This window comes from Pelecanus crispus, chromosome 3 (genome assembly GCF_030463565.1).
Source record: "Pelecanus crispus isolate bPelCri1 chromosome 3, bPelCri1.pri, whole genome shotgun sequence".
In the NCBI taxonomy this organism is placed as follows: domain Eukaryota; kingdom Metazoa; phylum Chordata; class Aves; order Pelecaniformes; family Pelecanidae; genus Pelecanus; species Pelecanus crispus.
In genome coordinates, this window is record NC_134645.1 from 42,673,053 (window position 1) to 42,695,878 (window position 22,826).

A 22,826-nucleotide genomic window follows, 5' to 3' on the forward strand; every position below is an offset into this window, starting at 1 on the left:
GTGAATCGCACCTCTTTTAGGTTTTCACAGAAATCCTAACCTAAAAGTGACAGCGTGGTTAAATAACAGCAGAAAGAATTATCATTCCATTAATAAAAAGTTCTCGTAAAACTTCAGTGAAGAGCTTTTCTGTTGCCAAACGGATGTTTTATGAGGAGCAGGAAGACATTTTTAAAGGAAGCGTGGCATTTGCTGAAGCAAGCTGAAAGCACAGTACTGGGCCCTGGCTCTGTCTCCCCAAAGCCGTGACTGCATTTGGGCAGTCTGCATGTGCGTTTCCTTATCCTGACTTCAGAAACCAAAAAAGTGCTAGTTTTTAAAGAGATCCCTGGCCTTCTTTTTTACTCTCTGTGAATAATTGTCTTTTCTAAAGTTCAGTAACTTTCTGCTCAAATGGATGAGACATAAATTCACATTATGAGCCTCCAGTAAAACTAAATGCATTACTGCACTGGAGTGGATTCTCCTGTTCCATGTATTTCCTCTTTCAAGCTTCTTGCCCCTACTAAGTCTTTAGCCATTTGGTGGCCAAGTATTTGAAGCACCAGGCAAGGAAACTGAGGTGTTAGAAAACAGAAAGGAAAACAGTGAGAGAAAGCCAAAATCTGTTCTTTGGACTTGAGGGAAGGTAGAAAACCCATCTGAAACTTTCACATAGTTTTATGGGGCTTTTCCTGCAAATCAGAAAATCTAGTAATTCACCTCTTCTGCATAGTAAGATGCTGTTTGTCCACCAGTAGACAGGAAGCAAAAAGCTGCTCTTTTGCAAAAGCATGTTTCCTAGATGGTGTGTATAACTGTAGTAAACCATTTCAGCCCAGGCTCCTTGCAATGATAATCTGTTTGAACTTCCCAGCAGCCCTGTGATGCATCAAACATTTTGTAATCACTTTGTACACCAGTGAAATGCAGCTGTGACTGGGGAAGAGTAGAACAGCTCTTTAACAGGGAATAACAACAGCACGTATCAGATTAGGCTGGGAAGTTAGGAAGAATAATCTGCCTTGTTGGAGTTGGCAAGATGGTTGTAGTGAGGCAGAATGTAGAGACCAGAGCTGGAGTTTTACCGTATCATGTGAGCTAACACCTGTGTTCATGTAAAAATGTGACTTGGGCTCCTCAATATCTTCAGTTAATTAAAACTTGGGGTTTATACTTCATTTAAAATGAATTAATGATCCTAACAAGGGATGGGACAGGTATTAAAAAGGATGAATCTTAAGGGGACAAATGTAATCTTAAAGACCCAAGTAAAAGCACTTTAGTTCAACATTAAGGAAAGCTGGCCAGGTATAACTGAATCCATCTCTTTCGTTTGATGGTTGGAAAAATTTTTTTCTTTTTTTACTCCCCCTAAATCAGCTACAGCACTAAATCCCGTAATAGAAACGTTCTAAAATTAGTAAAACTGGCTGGGTTTTCCATCTTTGCTGCACAGTTCTGTTTAGGATTATTAATGAAAAACTCGACTTTTGCCTTTCTCTCTGTTTTAATAAATTAATAATAGCATGGGTTAATGTAGGCAGTAAATTTCAGGCTTCATTCTACATCACATCAGTTTGTGTTGTTTTCGCAAGAGCATTTAACTCTGTGGTGTTGTATAGCAGCTGTAAGAGTACAGCAGTTTCTGCACGGCCTCTCCTGCGTAACTGTGCTCATGATTTGTGGTCTACAGACTAATGCTTGTGGATTGGACAGGTTCATCCCTTGGATTCTCTAGAACAAAATTCCCAAAACTGTAGATCACAGTTCCCTGCAGGATGGTGGTAGTGTTCAAAACAGATTGCAGTACAACAGCCAGCATAGCTCTCAGTTCCATGGATACAGGGGCCTGAGACGCAGCTGTAATCGCTGCTGCTAAGGTTGTCCCTTCCTTCTTCTGCCAGTCTACCATGCTCATAAAAAGTAGTCATAGGTGCTTTGGGACTGGGCTGTGCTCTAAAACTTAAGAAAAATTGGCTGAGGACCCAAGTGGGGACACAACTTAGAGCAGTCAATGTATTTCTTTCACTCTTGTAATTTAGGCCTGCTTCCTGAGTAGCAATAATAAACCATGGAATGACTCATTTAACAAGGTAAGTTGCAGTTTAACTTTTATTTATGGCAGCAAAAGAAAAATTTGTCACACGGATGTGTCCTGAGGCACAACCCATAGGAGAGGAGAGGGAGGGATGAGTCCAGTGCCCTGGCTGTGTTTTCTCAGTTACACAGGGAGTCTCACAGTTACGCGGTTTACGCAGGGAGGGCTGGTGCATCTGAACAGAGCCTCTCCTGTCTGCTGCTGCAGGTGCTGCCCGCAGTGAAGCGTGGTATCTTACATCGGGATGGAGTGGTTCGCAGTGGTGCAGAGCTGTACCAAGCCACGCCAGGCTGCCCCATCTATGTGATTAGCTGGTTTAACAAGAGGGAATGCACAGCTTACATCGAGAGGGGAAATGTTTCAATGGTTTAATCCGTTTCCCAGGGTAGTCTTTGCTGGGTTAACTCCTACAGAACTGTATTACGGAGCAAACCAAGTAGATGACGTGTTCTGCAACTTAAGTAGTGTCTAGATGATAGCTTTTATGGACTTGGGAATTTATGCGCTACGGTTGTTGTGATGCAGTGGCTTTGCAAAGGTCATATTTTTGTACTTGAGGCTTCAGTTGTGCGTTGGTTGTAATCCTGAATATAAATATCAGAATTCGTATCCATTGGAAACAGCATACTGCTCAGAAGAGATGGCAATCTGGAATACATGGATCTGCCAGGTTTACTGAAGCAGACTTCACCAGATTTGAGTGACTCAAGCACATTAAGTTATTATTTACAGTTTTCAGTGGAGAAATGAAACTGTTTGGGTAACTGAAATCACACTAAAAATTCTGCATTGAGGCTGACTGAATGCCAGGTGTTACCTGAAAAATAAATTTATACCTGGAGAGACCTGACAGAGAGTTGCAGTCTTGGCCTAGAGTGGGAGGAGAAGGGGATTGGGGAAAATTTAATGCAAAGGCCGTATCTATATCAAATCTGCCAAATGTAGCTACTGTAGAACCTCATTACAAATAAGGAACAAAGTAGAAGAGAAACACGGGGGGGAATCAGTCATGCCATAAGCAATCACAAATCTGATGCATTAAGGAATCTGTCAGCTTCCAGCAGAGCTGATGTTTCTCCAAATTAATTCATTGTCTGTCATTCATGGTAAAAGTGCACTGCAGCTCCCATGTCTGTGCTTTTACTAACTTCTCTAGGGCCTCCAGGAAAAAGATGCCCAAGAAGTTTATTGACTGCTGTCCTGAATACTCTCTGCAGAAATTGACCTCAAGGATGTAACTTGCAGTACTGTTTAGTCAGCATGTTGGATTGTATGTTGCCATTTCTGTTGGAGAGAACCCTTCGTGCAAGCTGATGCAGGATTTCCTTGAGCACTGGGTAGCAAACACTATAGTTACCGTGGGTAAGGATATAGTTGCGCTGTCTTGGAATTGCGCAAGTGAAATACTCATACATGCCTCCTGAGGCGGGGTAGCGGTAAGCTGTGGTAGCTCTTTATGTCAGCCACTAACTTTCCCTTCTATACAAGCTCATTTCCCTGGGTAGCCACACAGAGCAGCTTATATCCGAGTCAAAACCACAGGTCATGTGTGTGAAAGCATTAATTCACTGCTGTAGCTTTGAGGAGCTACTGCACCCAGTCAGCATCCCTACCCACACCCCCTACCTTTTTTCTCCAAAGACCCTTTTATGTGGTAGATGGACTTGATACTTTCACATGCTCTTGCCCTTCCCTCACAGTTCTAATTTTAGTGTAATTCAGGCCTGTGACTTGATAAACGCCTGCAAAGTGCTCTCATCACCATTAAGGTACGTGTATATACTGAGGCTTTCATAGCCGGTCTCTCCATTTCTCTTCTGCTTGGAGTCATCTTGTGCTGAAGCCTGATGAACAGGGTAATTATTTGAAAAAGGATTACAGCTCTGAATCTTTTCCACTAAGGCTGAAGGAAGCTATTACTTCATCTTATATTAAATGGCACATGGTAATTTTAAACACCTTCTGGATTTCTAATGAATTAAATCAAATCTGTTCAAGAACAAAGAACACTGATTTTTATCTGTATATTTCAACAGTTTTTAAGCCAGTCTCTTTATGACAGGATTTAGTTTAGGCCATGTATCTACAGCTGAGGAAAATAAAAGTGTCAGCTCTTCCATGGATGCATATGGGTGTTGGGAATCTGATTCAAAATGTCAGATTTCAGGTGTGCGCTGTGTATTTGAACCGTGCTTCCTCTGGATGTCATAACCTGAGGGAATTAATTATGGTAGGATATATCACATACATAATGACAGGCTCTGTTAAGCCTTCCAGAGGCAAAACTACCGATCAGGTCACCAGAGATCCTGAGCACTTTCAGTTGCCTTGGGGTAGAGAGTTCTGCACAGTGACTTTGGATATCCTTTCAGCAAGGTACTTCAGGGAAGGTGTGGACATAATAATGCAAATACAATACCTTCAGTGTGGTGGGAATGGAGAGGAACACTATACCTGTGTTTTGGTTATATTGGTTTAGAAAAGAAAGGAAATAGAAATTAGATTGTGCACTCTGAATTACAGCTGGCTTGCACAATGGCCTTTTAAGAGGGAAGGTAGAGGCATACATAAATGCAAAGCATTTTTTGTGCCTAATGGTAAGACACAGGACAGTTATAATACTCTTACGCTTTCAGGTTGACATCTGTTCCTCCCCTTCAGACTTATTTCAAGGAAAAGCTGGTACATGCTGTTAACTTATCAGAAGGCAGAGATTATAAATACACACTTCTGATTTATCCCAGTGTGCTCTGATCTCTTATTCTGCGGAGCGCTCTGTACTGAATTAACAGGATACGTAAAACAGAACAAGCACGGGGATTTCATTGTGTCCTGTCAGCAGGAGCAGGTGCAAAGGAGTTCAGTGCAGCCTCTTTCTGTCCCCCTCCTTGGCTGAGATGTAGAGATGCAGAGTTTGACATCGGGCACCTTGCAGCTCTGCTGCAGGGCTGCTCTGCCAATTGGTGCCGGCAGCCCCGCACAACTGGCAGCCCCGCAGAAGCCAGGCGTTTCCGCACGGGGTTTCTCTCCACAAAGGAGAAAGAAAAGTATAAAGCTTTTCCCTGTGAAAGGCTGGGGCTTGCTGTTCATCACTGCTTCTGTTTTCTTCAGTTGCAGGATCCTTATGGAAGAACTCAATGGGGTTTTTGATTTGATTTTTTTTTTTTGGCTGAGTCACTGGGAATGTTTCAAGCAACTCTTTTTAATTTGGTAGAATTCTGCAAATGAATGGTTTACTTAAAGGGATAAAGTAGGAAGTCAGCTGGTACAAGCTGATCAAACTGCACTGACCCTGCATTTCATTCTTGTGTTTATCTGATGCATGCTCATTTTTAGGGAGTTGAAGACAGCCTGCCTGAGCTTTTCTGACTTGAAGCTTGAGTGCCAGATCCCCAGCTAGTTTAAAAAGGCAAAAATCCATTCATTTCAGTTGAACAGAGCTGATTCCCTTCAGCTGACTGTCTGGCCCTGAATGTTTAGTTCCTTTTACCTGTTTCATTGCAGCTGTTAGCTTTAAATTTTGGAACAGAGTTCAGTTTTATAAGGCACTGTGGTGTTAAAAATGTGTAAAAGTCAGTGATTGTTAAGTGCTGGAATGTTTCTCAAAAAAAACCCACCCCAACCCCAACACCCCCCACCCCCCCAAAAAACCCCAAAACCTTCCGGTAATCTCTGGGTGAAGAACCTAAAGGTAAATCTAAAACCACTAATCCTATCACCTGCACTGTACTGTATGAATGAGGCTATTTTTCAACAGCCAAGCCTGTTTTATTCTATCCAGCAAATTGTATTTGCAGTTTTACACCAAGGTGTGTTTTCAGGCTATTATTGAAAGAAGGCCAAATACTGCTATTTTTGAATGTTTAAAATGTAATAACTATTCAAGTTTTCCCAAAGGATTTTCTTTAATCACACATGCAGTGCTTGGAATCTATAATATTGTGTCATCTTTTCTCAGCACATCTGGAATATCTGTCACATTGGGGTGTAATAGATATTGCAGAAAAATAATCCATTAATCTGATTTTAGGCTCAATCTGCCATGGATTCTCTTTTTGTTTTTTTTTTTTTTTTAACCGTGCATATGTTTCTCACCTTTCTCTTGAGGCTTTTAGTTTTTGTTGGCAGTTCTAATTGAACTTTGCTAGGTATTTCTGACTGGTTGACAGACTGCTGATTTTTCTTTGTTACTCATGAGCAGTGACTCAGCTTATTTGTACAGTGTAAGGTGCACCTGCTAGAGTCATATGTGCAACAGTGAAGTTACCATTTCCAGCAAGGATAAGAAATGAAGCTTCACCTTTAAAATACAGCCTGCAAGATCCTGAATTGTATTAGTGTTCAGCTGAACTGGGCACAGCTCTCTGCTAGGAAAACCTTGTGCTGAAGTAGTAGTCAAGGATGCAAGCTGTGGAACTAGGTTCTGTAAGTAGGCAGTGTCCTTGGCTTGATGTGTATAGTTGGGAAATTTTTAGGAAGAAAATCTAAAGAATTGGTTTATGTTTAATTATATTTTTGCCAAGAAAACTAAGAATATTTAGGTTAAACTGAAATGCTTAAGTGGCTGCACACATACTTTAACTCAGAGAAGAGTGTCTCTACATATATTGAAGAAGCTGGCTTTATTAAAAAATACAGTCAGTTGGACTGTGCTTCCAGTGTGTATTTAAATCTTTGTGACCCCTTTCAATACGAGTGGAAACATACAGAGCTGTTCACTGTTATATCCTGAGTCTGATTTTGTCTCCTGAGTCTGATTTTGTCTCGGAGTAATGGCGAAGGAGAGCTATCACAGTATTAGTTCAGCCGGCTGGCCTGAGATCTGTGGGAAACCCGTACTGTGGGGGGGGTAACAACATGACAAAAAGTGTCATCATGGCCAAAGCCAGCCTGCATGGTCTCAAACCTGACAGGGATTAAGGGCTACAAGTCCTGACCCTACAGTTAGCTTTGTCCAGGATGAAGGAACTATGAAGGAACTTTATAAGAAAATTTAGTGCATCTCCAAAAACATCGGAGTCTGTAGTGAAAAAGCAACCCAGCACTACCATGGATACAATTTTGTCTCTGTAATTTTGTAAGTCAGTGTGCTGTGTCAAGCCAAACGGTAAGCGCAGGTTTTGTTAGGTTAACTTAGTTGTGCCAGTGAAGGATTGAGTGAAACTGCAGTAGCACGATCTTTAGCACATCTAGCTGTTGAAGTACAGACCCGGGTCTGTATGCTGATTGCTAGCTCTGCGTTAAAGGTCACGCTCCTGTGTCTTCCTGCTGCTGTTGCTGCGCTGTGTTCAGCTGGCGCTGGTGCTAACACAGACTGCAATTACATCATGGTTTTGCTTTGCAGACTTAGGCAAATATGATTCCTGCTGGTAGCAAAATATCCATTTCTTTCTCTAGGTTTTTCTTTGGTGAAGCTAGCAGTTTTCTGTCTACTTCTCGTAACACAGTTTTTTTCCTAGCTTATGCAGGTTTTTTTCTGAAATGAAGGAGCTTTTGTCTGTCTTCGCTTCTGTCACTTCTTTCACCTTTTAAGCATCTCTTTCCCCACCTTTTTTCAGGCTGGCGGAGAAACCTGCTCCTCCACATCTATCTCACTGAACAAGCTCATCTTATAAAAAGCACTGCTTGTGAACTGTCATAACTATATGGTGGGTTCTTTTAGCCGGAACATAGGTTGAAACGTGCCCACACGTGCCCTAGAACCAGTATCCTGTAGTGAAATTCAGTGGTGTTTGGCAGATGGATTTCCGTCTTTTTTACCTCTGCTGAGACACGCAGATAGCACTAAATATTGGCACGCTCTGGCCCTTCTCATGTTACTCACTTTTACGCTTTGTCATCTGCAAAGTTAAGCAGTTAAAAGATACTCTCCTAATCCTTCTCCTCATAAAGAGCTGGATCTACCGAGGTTCTTAAGCACACGCTTAGTTTTAAGTAGAGGAATGATTGACTTCTTGTTGACTTCAGCAGGACTACTCATATGCTTAAAGATGAAGACCTTTTATAAGTGCCTTGCTGGAGTAGTGTCAAAGTGGCATAAATTATATTGCCCCAAAATAAAATGGTAGAAAGAGTGAGGTCTGTTTAACAACATTGTGTAATGAATTTCAAAAAAGAAAAGCTTATTTTACACTAAGCCTATTGTTTTTATACCAAAGCTAAATTTTGTGTGGTTCTAATTTACTAATACAGTGGGGGTGTGATGCAGTCTCAGACTGCTGGTTCCAAGTATCGGTAACACGCAAGATTTCATAAATGTGTCAACTTGGGTAGAAATGTGTTATTAATCCTGTGGGGAGGGGGTTCTGCTTTACTGTGTTTCATTGCATAATTTATACAACCATAATACAAGTATGCTATCACGTTTATTACCTTGACACTGGGTTAATTAGAAGGTATTTCCCTCTGTTTTAAATATGTGAATCAGGATTCTGACATATAGGTGACTTGGAGGTTGATGTCAAATGTTGCTTTATTAGCCAGAGTCCTGGTATCCTTTCTTCTAAAAGCTGCCTAAACTGCATGTGCTAGAAGCTTTTCTGAAAAACACAACAGCTCAGAGGTATAAGTGAAGCATCCAGTTCTGCAGTCTTTGGGGATAGGAAATATTGGCAGCATATTAAGTACTTCAGCTTTGTCCTGTTAATGCTCTTTTCTTGTCTGGCAGGACCTCAGCTCAGCAATTAGAGACCCTAGGCCTGCTTTCCTTTTCCGTTTCTGTAAATCAAGAGTTATTCCAGTGGTTGTGACAGCATGATAGTCCTCAGCTCTGCATTTCTGAATGAATGCCTGTTTAATCAGGGCTGGCTGGATTTACCCAGGGGCACATCGGATGAAATTCTGAAGAATCAGGCCCAACAGATGAGGAAATGTTTTAAAAGTGATGTTACAGAGGAGCTCAACCTGCTTTCCTTCCTGTCCACAAATAACTCTGAAGTTGAGAGCATCGGTATTAAGAGATTAAATATAAAGGATATGGGGAAAGCGATGGTGAAGAACCTAGTTCTCTGAATGCTTTGCAAAGGTCATTCCCATTATCTGCTCTGCAGTTAGAAGAATTGAAGCACAGGGAGCTGAAGTGACTTGCCCAAGACTGGCCAAGAGGCCGTGTGAGAGCAGGAAATGGAGCGTGGCTCTCCCATGTCCCCATCCAAAGCTGTAGGATATTGGCCACGCTGCCACCACGAGCGAAAGACAGTGGACCACAGTTTCCAGTACGCTCCTGAGATTGCACATTGCCATGTAGGTGTCCGCTTCCACCCACAAATGATAAACTGCACCTCAGAGTCACCAGAATTTAAGTGCCAGGGCTCGGATCTGCTGGAAAAGCTATGCATTGAACTCCTACTGAATTCATGACTGAAATTAAACGGGAGGTAGATCTCTAAGCTCTCCTAGCCTTGGATGCTTGAGACCTGGCCCCGGTTTTCTAATGTGCTCGTGCAGTGTCCAGTGGTATGGGGAGTATGCTGTGTAGTTGGAGCCTGTCAGAGAAAAAACAATTCACAAAACGGGGTGGGGATGGGGGGACACACTTGCAAATTAAACTTCAGTTTAACATTTTCTGAAGTGTTGCAAGGAAAAGTCTAATGCGCTGTCCTTACAGAGGGAAATTATGTATAAAATGTTGATGTAAACACTCTGCATAGCAAACCCAGAAACTTTCCAGATTTTGCTGTAAAACTTATAATTGTGAAAATTATTTTTGTCTTTATTCAGGCAAGATATGGACTAAAATGCATATGATTTGTGATGGCACACAATTGTGATGTTGCCAGTTCCTCATCAGGGAGAAGAAGATAAAAACTCTTTTCGGGTGTATCACCCAAAGGATCCTACGTAACACAGGGTGAGAGAAGGGGTTTTGTCAGCTCTACTGACAATTAGCTTGATTCCTATGTTCTTAACAAAAAGCACCATACCACAAGCCTGGGATTCAAAAGGAGTGATCTAACTAAAAGGAAAGGAGACAATAATTCTGATCACCCTTTTTTGTGCCTTCTTTTCTTGAGTATGACTAGATACACCTTGATTCTGAAGACAGGTGAAGGCAAGGAAGACAGGAGGACTTTCAGTGCCCTCCTCCCCCACCTTTTTCCTGCAAATCAGTGTGCTTGTTCTTTCAGCAGACTATTACTTAGTTGTCATTTTTCCTTCAAGTGAGAACCTGCCTGGGTTTAGTTGATAAAGTGGGTTTGTACAAGACTTCCTTCCAGCATAAGTGGCAGTTTCTGGATGGGCCACATCAATATTGAGTCATATTTGCCCTCTGCATCACAACTGAATCCGACAGAACCGAATGCCGAAATAGATGCATGAGGTTGCTGGGCTGGGTGCAGACATGTGTGTCTTGGGACGTGACGTTTGGGTCCATGCAGAGACACGCAGTGTAGTACACGCAGTAGTCTATCGACAGGACCTTCACCTGACTGACAGGAGACCCTTCTGCCATCGGGTGCATGCCACAGCTTACAGGAGGAGGCAGTCCAAGAAAAAACACCCAGAGCTGAGCCCTGCCAGTGGCCACTCATTTGTTTTTGCTGTGCAGTCTCTGACAGGTTGGGCTGCAATATTAGCTTTTCTGATCACCTCTTCTCCTGTTTCCCTCCTACTCCATGTGCAGGAGCCTTCCAGGTGCCTTGTGTCATGAGGCTAAGCCTAGCAAATTGTCTTTGTCATGTAAACTTTTAAATAGCGTAGAATCTACCTCTCTGAAAGCTGTTCTCGCCCTGTGTTGTGCTGTCGCAGCCATAGTTCATGGAGCAATATTAGCTGAACTGCTGTTGTCATGCAAGACTGGGGCTCTGAGCAGGACATTCTTCTAAAGGAGATGTCAGCTGTGAGTCTGCTAGTTTTCCTGGGCTGGGAAGATGAAGTCAACAGTTCTTTGGACATGCTATACCTGGCTGCTTGTCTTTATTTTTTGTTCATATTGGGGGGTAAATGGGCAGGGAGCCATAAAAAAAAAAAAAGGACTGTATGTCTGTGGAAGTATATGATCAATTTATTTTTGTAGGAAAAGTGATAGATAATATGGCACAGCATGAAGTTATAAAAGGAGGTTGCAGTCAGCGCTGCTGGCATTAACTTAACTAGAGAATGTGCCCTTAAATGTCAGGAGACTGCAAGAAGCACTGAGTTATTTGAGAAGACAGCAACTTTGATGTTGATTTTTTTTTTTCAACAAAAATGCAGGAGATTAAAAGCAGCTTTCCAATTTTGCCAACTTTCTTATTGATAATGTGACTAGGGCTTTAGCAGGTGCTCTAGGAAGGTTAATGAAACCACAATGGTTATGGTGAAAGAGTATACATGAAGTAATTGGCTTGTATAGGTGACTCACCACTGAAGCTAAACTCAGCAAGTGATAAACTGATCAGCTAATTTGCTGTGAAGATACTACAGTTCCAGATACACCGTCCTCTCATACTGGCAGATAAAACAAGACCAGACAATCTGGGTTATAAAAAGACCATAGGCTGTAACCATATTTCTGCTGTATCAAAATGTAAGAATGGCCATTCTTGATCAAACCAAGGGCTTGTCTGTCTTCAGCAGGGTGTCTGGTGAGTGCACAGCGAAAAGCATGTAGAAACGTGGCAGTTGGCTGATCCTGCCCCTCATATGTCATCCCTGTTTCTGTCAGCTGAGTGGTTCAGAGGCTTTCAGAGCCAGAGGTTGCATTAGGTTGTGTTTAATGCCCCTGATGGGCCTGTCATCCGTGAATTTATCTAATCCCTTTTTGAACCTATTTATGTGTCTGCTTCAGAACATCCTGTAGCAATGGGTTTTGCACTTTACTTTTGTGTTATATGAAAAAGCACTTCATTTGCTCATTTTAAATCTACCGGTTGATTGCTTTATTGGATAGTTCTTACTTCTTTCATTTGAAACAACACAGGCTGCTTTCATTTCCTGATCTTCTTCATGCTATTCATGATTTTGTAAATCTGTCATCTCTTCTCTCAGCCTCTTTTGCAGGCTGAGAAGTCTATTTACTATCTCCATATATCAAAAGCGTTCCAAAACTTTGATCATTCTTCTTATCTCCTCCATCCTCTTTCCATCTCTGTTAGATCAGTCTATATCCTGTATGCACCTGTATCCTCCTTTTGCATCTGTTACCTTAAGGGGAAGAAACTACTTCAAGAGTTGAGGGTTTGGGGATCAAAGTGTTAGGGGTTTGAATCCATGCTTCCCAGTTCCTCAGAAAGCATCCTCGGGCCGTCTACCCATCCAGGTCGTGGCATTCCTCTGCTTTTCATTGGAGCTAATGTGGAATATTTGTCTGGGCTTCAAAGAGGTAGGGGGGTGAGCTGGACTCTGCTGTCCAGTGGCACTTCCATGCTGCTCCAACACCCCATCAATCAGTCACTGGATAAAGTGCATTTGCTGTCCTCGGAGCTGTGACTAGGGTTCTGGTTTCTCTCTCCAGGCGAATGTCTGTAAACACACAAACAAACAGGTGCATGCATCCTGTCATTTAAAGAAAGAAAGTGCAAATATTAGTTGCAGAAGCTCAGTATCTTCATGCTAATGTACACAATTGTCTCTGTGAATTGGGACATATTGCTGCTGGTTTTGGTGTTTTGTTTTGTTTCCTTTTGTATTCAAAATCCAAAATAACCCAGCAGCTGTGCATCTAGGTAGGCAAATCTGGATCAATAATGAAAGACTTTGGGGAATGATGGCCCTGATCTGGTACAGCTTGAAGACATGTAGATCTTCAAGCAGCTGCTGACAAGCTCGGAAAAACTGGAGGGGTTATAAGCAGCCAGTGAATAGCAAAACATGGAGATAAATGACTACATAATACTCATTATTCCTAATTTAGTCTCTCAACCTTGAAATGAGTGGAATGTGCTATTGTTTGTTGTAGTACTAGCATTATTTATTACTTGTCAGATGATAGGGCACAGAGATCCCATTGTGATGATGTATAAATGTGTAGTTAAAGGGCTACATTTGATACTAAAAACTTCATTTTAAAGCAGCTTTAAAAAGTCCCAGTAATTAACTGATTAGTAAATCTCTATATAGTCCTATAGCATCCATAAAGTAGTCAATAGGTTATTACTAAACATTGCAACTTACAGCTTCTTCCACAGATGTGCTTATAAGCATTTATAGTATACCACATGCACATGTGAAACCTTCTGACAATAAGTATTAACTATTAAATCTCAGTAATTAGATTGTCAGTGATAGGAAAGAACTTCCTCTTTTCTTCATGGGTAGTATTAAAGAACTTAAAGGCTGGGTATTTAGCTGTGTAGGATTAGAAGACTTTCAGGAGGGGTAGGTAGGTGTATTTTGGCCAGGCCTTGAGACATGGTATCAGCAGCCGAAACCAGTCTTTATGAAGACAAATGTTGAATACCTCCTGAAATCAACCCAAGTAGCTTGCTTTCTGCTGGAAATTTTCATAGACCTTCCAATATTCCAGTTCCTAATTTTTTGTCAATGCCTGGCATATTTTAGTGATATTTACGTCATTTATACTACTGATACTTTGATACTTGGGAAACCTAATTTTGAATTTTCAGAGCTTCATAGCGCAGCAAAGTCAACTGTATACAGATTTTAATTTGCCAGAGTTAATGTTACTGTGATAGATACGTATGTTTGCTTGTGGCAGTAACCTGACATTACATCAGGGAATAGAAGCCTTTGCATACTATCCACATAGATGATAAAAGAAAATGTGTTCTGAGAGGGAGCTTAGAGTCCAATATCAAAAGTAAGCAGTGGTTATTTTCGATTGTACTGTCCCACATTACAAGAATGATTTGGGGATTTTTTGCTCTCGTTTCCTATGCTTATGTAGTAGCAATTTATATGTTTGCTTTAGCCCAAATCACTCTGTTTTCATTTTCAGAGGCTAACAGAATTAACAATGACTGTATCGATAATCTTGGGGCTATTTTTATATGCTGAATCTCTTTAAGAGTCTGCTCTGCTTAATATTACAAGCATCATGCAAAAGTACAGTAAAATGATATTAAGAAAATATAATAAGATGAGATCTGTGTATACATAATTTTTATTTATGCCTGAGAATTGTGCACAGACGCTGATATGACACAATGCCCATTAGCACTCTTGCTACAAATAAATCTATCTCAGGAATAAAATGATAAGCTCAAGATAAGTGATACTGTCACCTACTTCAGTGTTTTCCCTGTATTTTTATTTATCTGGTTTTGCTGTTACAAAACTTATTAGAAGTTGAGAAATACAAACAGCATATAGCACGTAGAGCCTAATGTACTGATTTTATTTCCGCCTTTTAATTATGATATTTAATTGTGTTGTTTACTAATGTCGTCAGTATGGTTTAATTGCTTTTGCCACTTACGTTCCTCCTGTTTGCCTTTTGGTTTGGTTCATTATATTATTGCACAATAACATGAATAGCACTATTCCAAAGGTGAGTTGCCACAACAGCTAACAGCACGTGGTATCTCTGAGATCTGGTAATGTTGCACTGCAGACAGTTGCTAAAGTTGCATGACTTTTTTTTTTTTAACCTTTGTGTGCCTGTGCTTTACGACTGGTGATAATATTCTACTGAGACTTCATTATGTTTTTGTGAGAGACTGGCTTTTTTCCTGTATTTCACTAGTTGTTCTCTCTCCTGAGAGGGAACATTGCAGCTTCATCCAAGGAAGTTGACATATACTCACTGTAAATAGTAAGCATCAGAGTGATGGAGAGAAGAGCTTAATGTGTTTGTCTTTTTAATGTTTAACTCCAATGTTTAAATATACTATGTAATGATTTTAATTGTCTGCAGATAACTAAGCCATCTATATCCCTACTAATGTGAAAAGGAGGAGAAGCCCTTACTATATCCCTCCTGTATAGTAGTTTGACTGTTAACAGATTCTTCATTCCTATATTCTTCTTTTTCATTAATATTAAGAGTGGTATCTTACCACATTCAAAAGCGTGGAGTTATTCAGGGATATAATACGACTGTTTCCTTCTCTAAGCCTTAGACTCCTTGACCACCACTCTTCTGCTGCAACGAGGGTCATACAGTGCTTTAGAACGTCTTTCATTTTGAAAGTTTGTAGTGGTTTAAAAAATACTTTGTATGCTTAAGATAGCATAGATTGTTCAAAGTGGTAGTTTCTTGGACTAGTAGAATATTTTTAATAGACTAATTGCCAGAAGGAAGGTGATGATGCAGGCTCACCCCTCTGCACAGCGCAGTCCAAAGAAGCTTGCTCATGAGCCTATGCATCAAACCCATAGCATCTATTTGTGCATTAGCATTGCTTTCCACGTTATCCAGTCTTGCTGAAAAGGCTTTAAAGACTACAGAATGTACTGTGCACACAAGGTAGTTGCTGCAAAGATTATTTGCCTTGAAAGTTATGTGTCTGCATTTACTTATAAATCTCCATTTGACCAGTTTCAGCTTCCAACAAATCCTTGGATTTTCTGATAGCTTTGCTTTTAGATCAAAGACTCACTATCAGATACTTCTCCATGTAGGTGCTCACAGGCTGGGGCAAAATAATTTCTTTGCTACTTCTCAGTTAAACCAAATAAACTGAGCTTCTTAAGCCTCTGATGAAATACGTTTTTCTAGCCCTCAGATCACTTTTTCTGAACCTCATCCCATTTTTAGTCGTCTTTTGGAGTTAAAGAGCAAGAACTAGAAACAGGATTGTAGTAAGTGTCTCGCTGATGCTGTGAACAGGAATAACCACATCTTCCAGCTCCTATGTGATTGTGCTTCCATATATGGGTGTTTGACCTCCTGACTGCATTGTTGTTCATGAAGCTATCTTTTATACTACCATTACACTCCAGGGTATATATAAACTCACATCTTTCTAGTGTGATATATATTCCTTACTCCTAAGTGTCTGAGTCCATATTCTGTTGTATTAAAACAAGCTTTGTTCTTACAAGCCCCATTAACTAAGGGATACATAGCAGCATGTATCACTGGCCAGTTTTCACTGTTAACCACTCCTTCGAATTCAGTCGCATTTTCATTTTCTTAAGAGTGTGTCCACTGTCATATTCTTTGTCCCAGCAAAAATTTTGATCAGTCCATCGATCTAGCCCCAAAATAACTACCTGAATCATGAGGGCACTTCCTTTCAGTTAGGGGGTCAGCATCTACAAGAGCAGGGGGTGTTATTTATTGTTAGCATTTGTTTTGCTCAGATCAGTAGCAAGAAAATGAAAGGTAAACATAGAGTAGGGATATAAAACAGTAAAGGACAAATTCCCTTGATCATAAATCTTGATCTTCCTTTCCTAGCCTAAGTTTGTACCTGGAGAATTTAGTGGAATGCTTGTCCTGTGAGGTCAAACTGTAGCAGCAGCCATGAGCAGACTTCCCTGTAGTAGTTGATACAGTTGGGCTACATTTTGGTGACACACCCCCTACTTCCCCACCCCCAAATAATGTTTGTTAGTGCAGAATGGGACTGCCATTGTAGCACATTACTGTAGATACGCACCAGAGAGTCTTGGCTGCAGATTTCTAGTTATTGCAAGTGAAGGATCTCTTATTCAGCTGCAAAGTCTTCTCTGACATTGTCTATGTTTCTATTGCTGTTGTCTCTTTCTAAAGTTGTTTGGATTCCTGGGGGCCTGCAGGTCACATTCACAAAACTGCCTTTAGGATTTTTAACATTCAGCTGTTAATGTTGTATGCATGTATGTACATATACGTGCATCCAGTGGCTTAATCGCTAGCCATATCGAGCTAATTCAAAATGTGTGGATCTTGGACTTTATGAAAACCTTTAAAGCAGAGAAGTAAATTTACATTAGTAAATAAGAAATAGATTCAATCATCTTGGTAATTAAAAAAAAAATAAAAAGGATGTTGTGAAAGATGGTGTTAAAAGCCATGCTAGCAGCAAGTGGTAGGTTGTGTCATTGCCAAATCTGTCTTCTAACCTCTGCTTGACCTAATTCTGCTGAATTCCAGAGGTCTGTGCAAGTACGTATTCTCTAGGTATAAGAATAGTAGCAGCAGTTACACCACCTAGAACAAGAATGTACAAGGGCTATCAGCTGTCTTGCCTAGGGGCATGAGATGATTGCCAGCTGGGGTTAAGAAAAAGCGTTTCCTTCCTGTGAGGCATTACATAATTGTCTGCGTATATTAAGTGTGTTGGGTTTTTTGTCTGAAATTTATTATATAAGCCAGTGCTATAGGAAGATGCCAGACTAAGAAAACAGTCTGGCATATGTATTATGGCAATTCCTTTTTATTCTGTTTTTAATGCTGTCCAAAATAAAAGGAGATTCACTGTATGTTTCACCTTGTTAGCTTTGCAGTGCATTGCTTTTAACACTGTCCTGCCAGCTTCGTGACGCAAATTTGACTGCAGCTGAGGAATATTGTTAATCCTCTCATCTCCTTTTGGGGAATCAAAGTTGAACCAAATGAAATGTTTTGTGCTATGGTGTTTTCTTTTATTGCTGCACATACTAAGCAAGTAAAAATGCTGGCTGACAGGATCTCGCTAGAGTGGTACTGATTCTCCACGTTTATGAGATGCCAATAAAACAGAAGTTATTCCTTTTCATCTTGCAGCTTACTCTTCACCAAGGTAAAATTGGAATGGATACATAAAGGACCTGAAGAGGCTCTGGTGACATGCAGACATATGTTGCAGATGTGGCAGATGGTATATAATGTTTTACAGCACAGGTAGGCTTTCTCCACTGTCTAACAAGTTCAGATTTCATAATGGAGATGCAGTTATCTTCTTTAATTGTCTAGATACTTCAGTTATTTTGAAAAAAGGGTAATAAACAGTACTGTTTAAAAAGAAACATAAGTAATATTTCTACCTATGATTTTAAAAAGCACAAGATTTTAATAGCCATGATTTAAAAAAAAAAAAACCAACAAAACAAAACCTCGAGATTTTAAGATTGAAGAAGCAGTTTGAACCAAGAGTTTCTGATTTGAATGTCTGAACATCTCTATCCATATTCAGATGTCCAGAATGGAGGGCAGATTTTTTTTTTCCCCCCCGAATAGTCTGAGCATCCATCAGCTATTGTTCAGAGTCTGCCGTAGTTGGCACCACCCAGGAATGTGTGGGGGTGACAGTCCTCAACTGAGTAAGCCAAGGAAAGGCACACGGCCAAGACGCTATCATATGCTGTGGTTGCATGCTGGTTGCATAGCCTGGTGCTAACTGGGCGAGGAAAGGAGTGAAGGATGTAGCATCTTTCCTCCTTCCCTTGTCCCAGTAAATCTGTATTTAAAGGGTGCTAGGTTCCCTGTTTGTGCCCTCCCTCTCATCTGCTTCCCCTCTGAAAGGAAAAGTTTAGGAAGTGTAAAAGTTACCAGGTTGGGTTTTCTTCCTCCCCACACCCTTTGGATATTGTCCCAGTCATGCTACCACTGTACAACTGTCTTGGGAATGTTATCCCAAGACTGTACTTATTTCTCATCTGCAATGTCCGCAGAGGTTGTGTTTCACGGGAAGGACAGCATGCTTGATGGCAACTGTCACAACAGCAGACTGATGAAGTTTGTTTTGTTCCCCAATTTCTGTCCACATTTACATAAGCTTTATAAACACCAGAAGTGTATGTACAGAATGATGCATGTCTATATACAAGTTGTCCTTGAGGGATTATTAGTAATTCCTTGTTGGTTTAGCTAATGAGCAGCAGACCAAACACAAAACCCAAGATATTTACATAGCAGCAGAGAAATGATCTCTTACAGGCTGGAATTATTGATTTCCTTTGGCCTTAGTCTCTTTAACTTAGGATTCAATCATGTACCTCTCACATGAATAATCTTTACACCCATGAGTAGTCATCATGAAGCCGGTCAAATCCATGCTGAACAATTAGGACTGAGTAAGATTTACTCTTGCAAGGGGGAGCTGCAAGCCTGAGACTGAAGAGAGTGCACTGGAAAACAGACAAAAAACTTTGGACTGCATTCAGATCCCAAGCTGTGCTTTGGCTGTTATACTTAAAAACCCAAGATGTGATAGCTTTAGAGGCTTTTGATAAGCTTTAGCCATAGAAGCCTAAACAAAACAAATTGCTTTGCTTTTGCTCTTAGGAACTCTAATGTGTATTTCACTGCTATTCCCAGTGGGACTTTCCTGCTTTCTCAAAAAATACTTCATAAAGCATTTTGTATTGGGAAGCACTGCTTGAAAGGTTACAAGAATGAACTTGGCACCTGCAGTTTTAGACTGGATTCAGTGACCCAGGAAGGCCCTTGTATTAAGCAAATTGCAGCAGTATCAGCTACAAATACGTAAAATATTCGGTGTGCGGCTTGCAGAGGAACTTAAAGGGAATTCTTATCAGTGAGACTGGGACACAGACATTTTTTAGGGCCTCTTGGAAAAGAGAAGCCTGTATTTACATGAAGTTGAGAGCTGTTGTGCTCAATACTCTTTACTAGTTCAGTCACTAGCTAATCACCCACACAATTAAATTGCACTTTAGTTACATTTGGTTGCATTTGTCTGGCCTAAGTTTCTTGGCTTTGCAATCTTACTATGACTCTGCTAGACTAAAGAGTCTTTCAGGGCCCAGTATTTTCTCCCCAGGCAACTATTCATATGCCATGCTCAAGTCCCCTCTTGTCTTCTCTCTGATAAACTGGTGCCTCTGCAGTCTCTCACAATCAAGTGTTTCCTTCAGCAATTTTTGTGACCATTCTATGGACTGTCTCAACTACCTTTTAAAAACATGGGCAGTGGAGTGGCAACGTGTCCCACTGTCAGCCTTTCCGGTGTCGTATGTGGAAGGTAAATAATCTGGCTACTGTTCCTTCCCTGGTGCGTGGGGAAAGCTTTCTTGGCTGAAGGCCTTGTACTGCAGCTTTGAAGGAGCAGTTCATTTTCAGCCCTTCTCCAGCATAACAAATAAAGCCATTGGGAGTGGCTGTTTTGCACAATGCAGTACACTCGCTTTTCAGGCTGGGATTTCAGTCTGTTTTCCCACTTAAAAAGCCATGCTGTTGACTGTATTGAGATGTGTTTTTGTTAACTGAGTCCACCTCATCAAGCCTTCTCTGAATGCTGCTCTCCTGTGGCCAGGTTTTACTGTGGCCAAACGTACGCCATCCACCAATCTCCTCACCTATCCTTTGTGTAGGAGTATAGCATGTAAGCCAGCGTTCAGCTGTGTGCCTGAACAGTGACTTTGTGGTGATGGCTGCCGCATCAAAAGAGCACTCGCCTCATGGGAGTGTAATATTTTGAAATGCAGCTGCCACATTCCTGCATATGCAACGCACTAGCAAGACAGAAAAGCCCCTGTGGTTCCACCAGCAGCCTCCAAACAAGGTACTGACACTTGGGCTAATCATGGCTAGGCAAGGCAGAGGCGCAGGACGGAGAATTTAATTTTCCCTTGTATCTGTCACCACATGATTTGTTAGGTTATTGGTTGGACTGGATGATCTTAAAGGTCTTTTGCAACTTAAACGATTCTATGATAGCATCAAATGAGATATCAGTGTGGAAACCGGTATGGAAGACAGGGAGGCCCAGTCAAGGCCAGAGATTTGTGCAAACAGTCAAATGCCCAAGAAGAATTCAGGGTCCATTAACAGAAACTGCAATGTTTGATCCTAAAGCCCAAGTAAAAGGTTAATTAGGTATTGTAAATATGATTGCCACTATGATGAACAACAGTAAGTGGCTTTCAGTCCTAGGTTGTTAGCTGGGAGAGACAAACCTTGGTTAAAACCTCTTTTGCTGTTGTCTTCTGTGATAACAGAATAATCATGTTTAAAACCAAATAGCAGTCCCAAGCTAATTCTTCTGCTAGATTAATGCAATTTCAAGGGAATCCTGTGCACTCCCTACCAAAGGACTGATCAGACTGAAAGACAGGGCTTCCACAGCAATCATGACTCTGTGACAGCTTGTTTCCTGGGAGGAATATTGTCCGAAGGCTGAGCTGCAGACTTGGAAGTGTGCCAGAAAAAGTAGCCAGGGCAGTCACTTTTCCTTTTGATATTTTGTCCCTTAATAGATGATGAGAGGAGATATCATCACCATCTGATCCTGGGGGGATGGCAGACTATGTGGTGACAGGAAGGCTCAGGAGGTCTGCGTTAAGTGATTTTTTTTGTTAGGCACATGGTTTTTTTTTTTTTTTTAGTTTCCCTTTGGAAGACCTCTCCTGTGAGTACAGAAGTCTAGTAGAAGAGCAGACCAGATAGTCTTCCTTTCATAAAGTGGTGCTATGTGGTAGCTTTTATCTTCCTCCTCTGTTTGAACAGAACAAAGGCGGAAGAGGAGAAAATAATCCCTTTGAAATGAAGAAATTAGCACCTGGGTAGAAGGTGGTAATTGGTCTGTTTCAAAAGGATCAGCACAGCAGACCTGTGAACAAATCCTTCTGCAGACAAGCCCAAGGGATGGTGGTTCTTCCTGGGCGTGGGGCTGCTGCTTGGCCTCCTCTGGTCTGGTTTCCAACTGCTAACATGTTCCTCGTCCAGTAGTTTGCAGAGATCCCAACAGCCAAATAAACTGATGCTGGCATATGTCCTGGAGCCCTTGCTGGGCACTGTGTCTCTGAGCTTCCTGTCCATTGGCAGGGTGCAGGTATTAAAACAACACATTCAAGAAGCTGATTGCCTGCAACCGGAAAGCTTGCGTTTTCAATTCCAGTGGCACCTAGATGAAGTTGTTGCCTGCTTTGAGGGGAGTGTTGTCTCTCTGCTGAAAGGTGGCCAGGTAACACAGTTTTGTTTCTTTACAGTGGCTCTGAGAAAGGAAGTAGTGTGCCCGAAACACCAGTGATCAAAAAGCATAACGGACTGCATCTCACACTCCCGGATGCTCACGATACTGATTCTGGTGAGGAAACAAGATTTGTGCTTTCCCATCCTAAATGCATGCTTTTGCAAGAGAGGAATGTTTTATTTTCTTCAGCAAGGTGGCAGGGTGCGTGCATGTGTGTTGCTGGGCTGGTGGTCAGGAGGTCCAGATCTGTCTCCAGGGCCATCTCTGCTGCAGAATGTATCACTGTGGTTTGTCTGTACTTTGGCTTCCCCATGCATAAAACAAAGATATGGGTTCCTGCTTTCTTTTACAAAGCTCTCTGAGATGAGCATGAAAGGTATTAGATGGGAGTTCACTATACTTCTGCAAGAACTGTATAATTCAGTCCTTTTTTTTTTTCCTCCTCCTTCTTTTTTTCCCCTCCCAAATTTAATCCTTTCTAGATGTCCTGATCAAGCCAGCTATTATTGTGGTTTTGGAAAGCTGAGTGAGAGTGTCAATTCCTATTAGAAGGTGATTTGGTTTGGGATGTGTACATAAACCTTGTGATGCTTTATTATATGGTAAATCCACATTCGCAGTAGCAGATATAGTCAGATGGAAATAACTGAGACATCAAAGCTAATCTTGGCAGGAAGGAGAAAGGAGGCTTTCAGAATGTGCTGCTGACTTGTGATTTTATCATAAGTCTCGTGATAGTTGGTTCTTCCTCTAAAGCCCTAACTCTCAAAATCAGATGACTATGTGAGAAACTTGCCTTTTAATTTGGTTTTTTTTTAGGGAAGCAACTTTCTACCCTTGTGTATGTAGAGAAATACTTGCAAAAAAATGAACCTCACAGACTCAGAAACTGGACAAAAAGAAGATAAAAGCTTATTTTTTAAAAAATCTAACACGTAAACAAGCCTCATGCTTTGGGGCTAGGAAATTAGGGTTTGTCTGAGTCTTAATCTTGAACAATTAGAATTGGTAAAACCGAAGTC

At 41.1% G+C, this 22,826-nt stretch overlaps 1 protein-coding gene across 2 annotated transcripts in view; it reads left to right on the forward strand.

Moving 5' to 3' along the window:
- Positions 1–22,826, forward strand: part of TTC7A (tetratricopeptide repeat domain 7A) — a 184,758-nt gene that overhangs the window by 108,077 nt on the left and 53,855 nt on the right. For both annotated transcript variants that reach the window (XM_075706834.1, XM_075706833.1), the window contains 2 exons: positions 17,655–17,771; positions 21,821–21,918. In XM_075706834.1, coding sequence (XP_075562949.1) covers positions 17,655–17,771; positions 21,821–21,918 — 215 coding nt within the window. The remainder of the gene's footprint in view (positions 1–17,654; positions 17,772–21,820; positions 21,919–22,826) is intronic.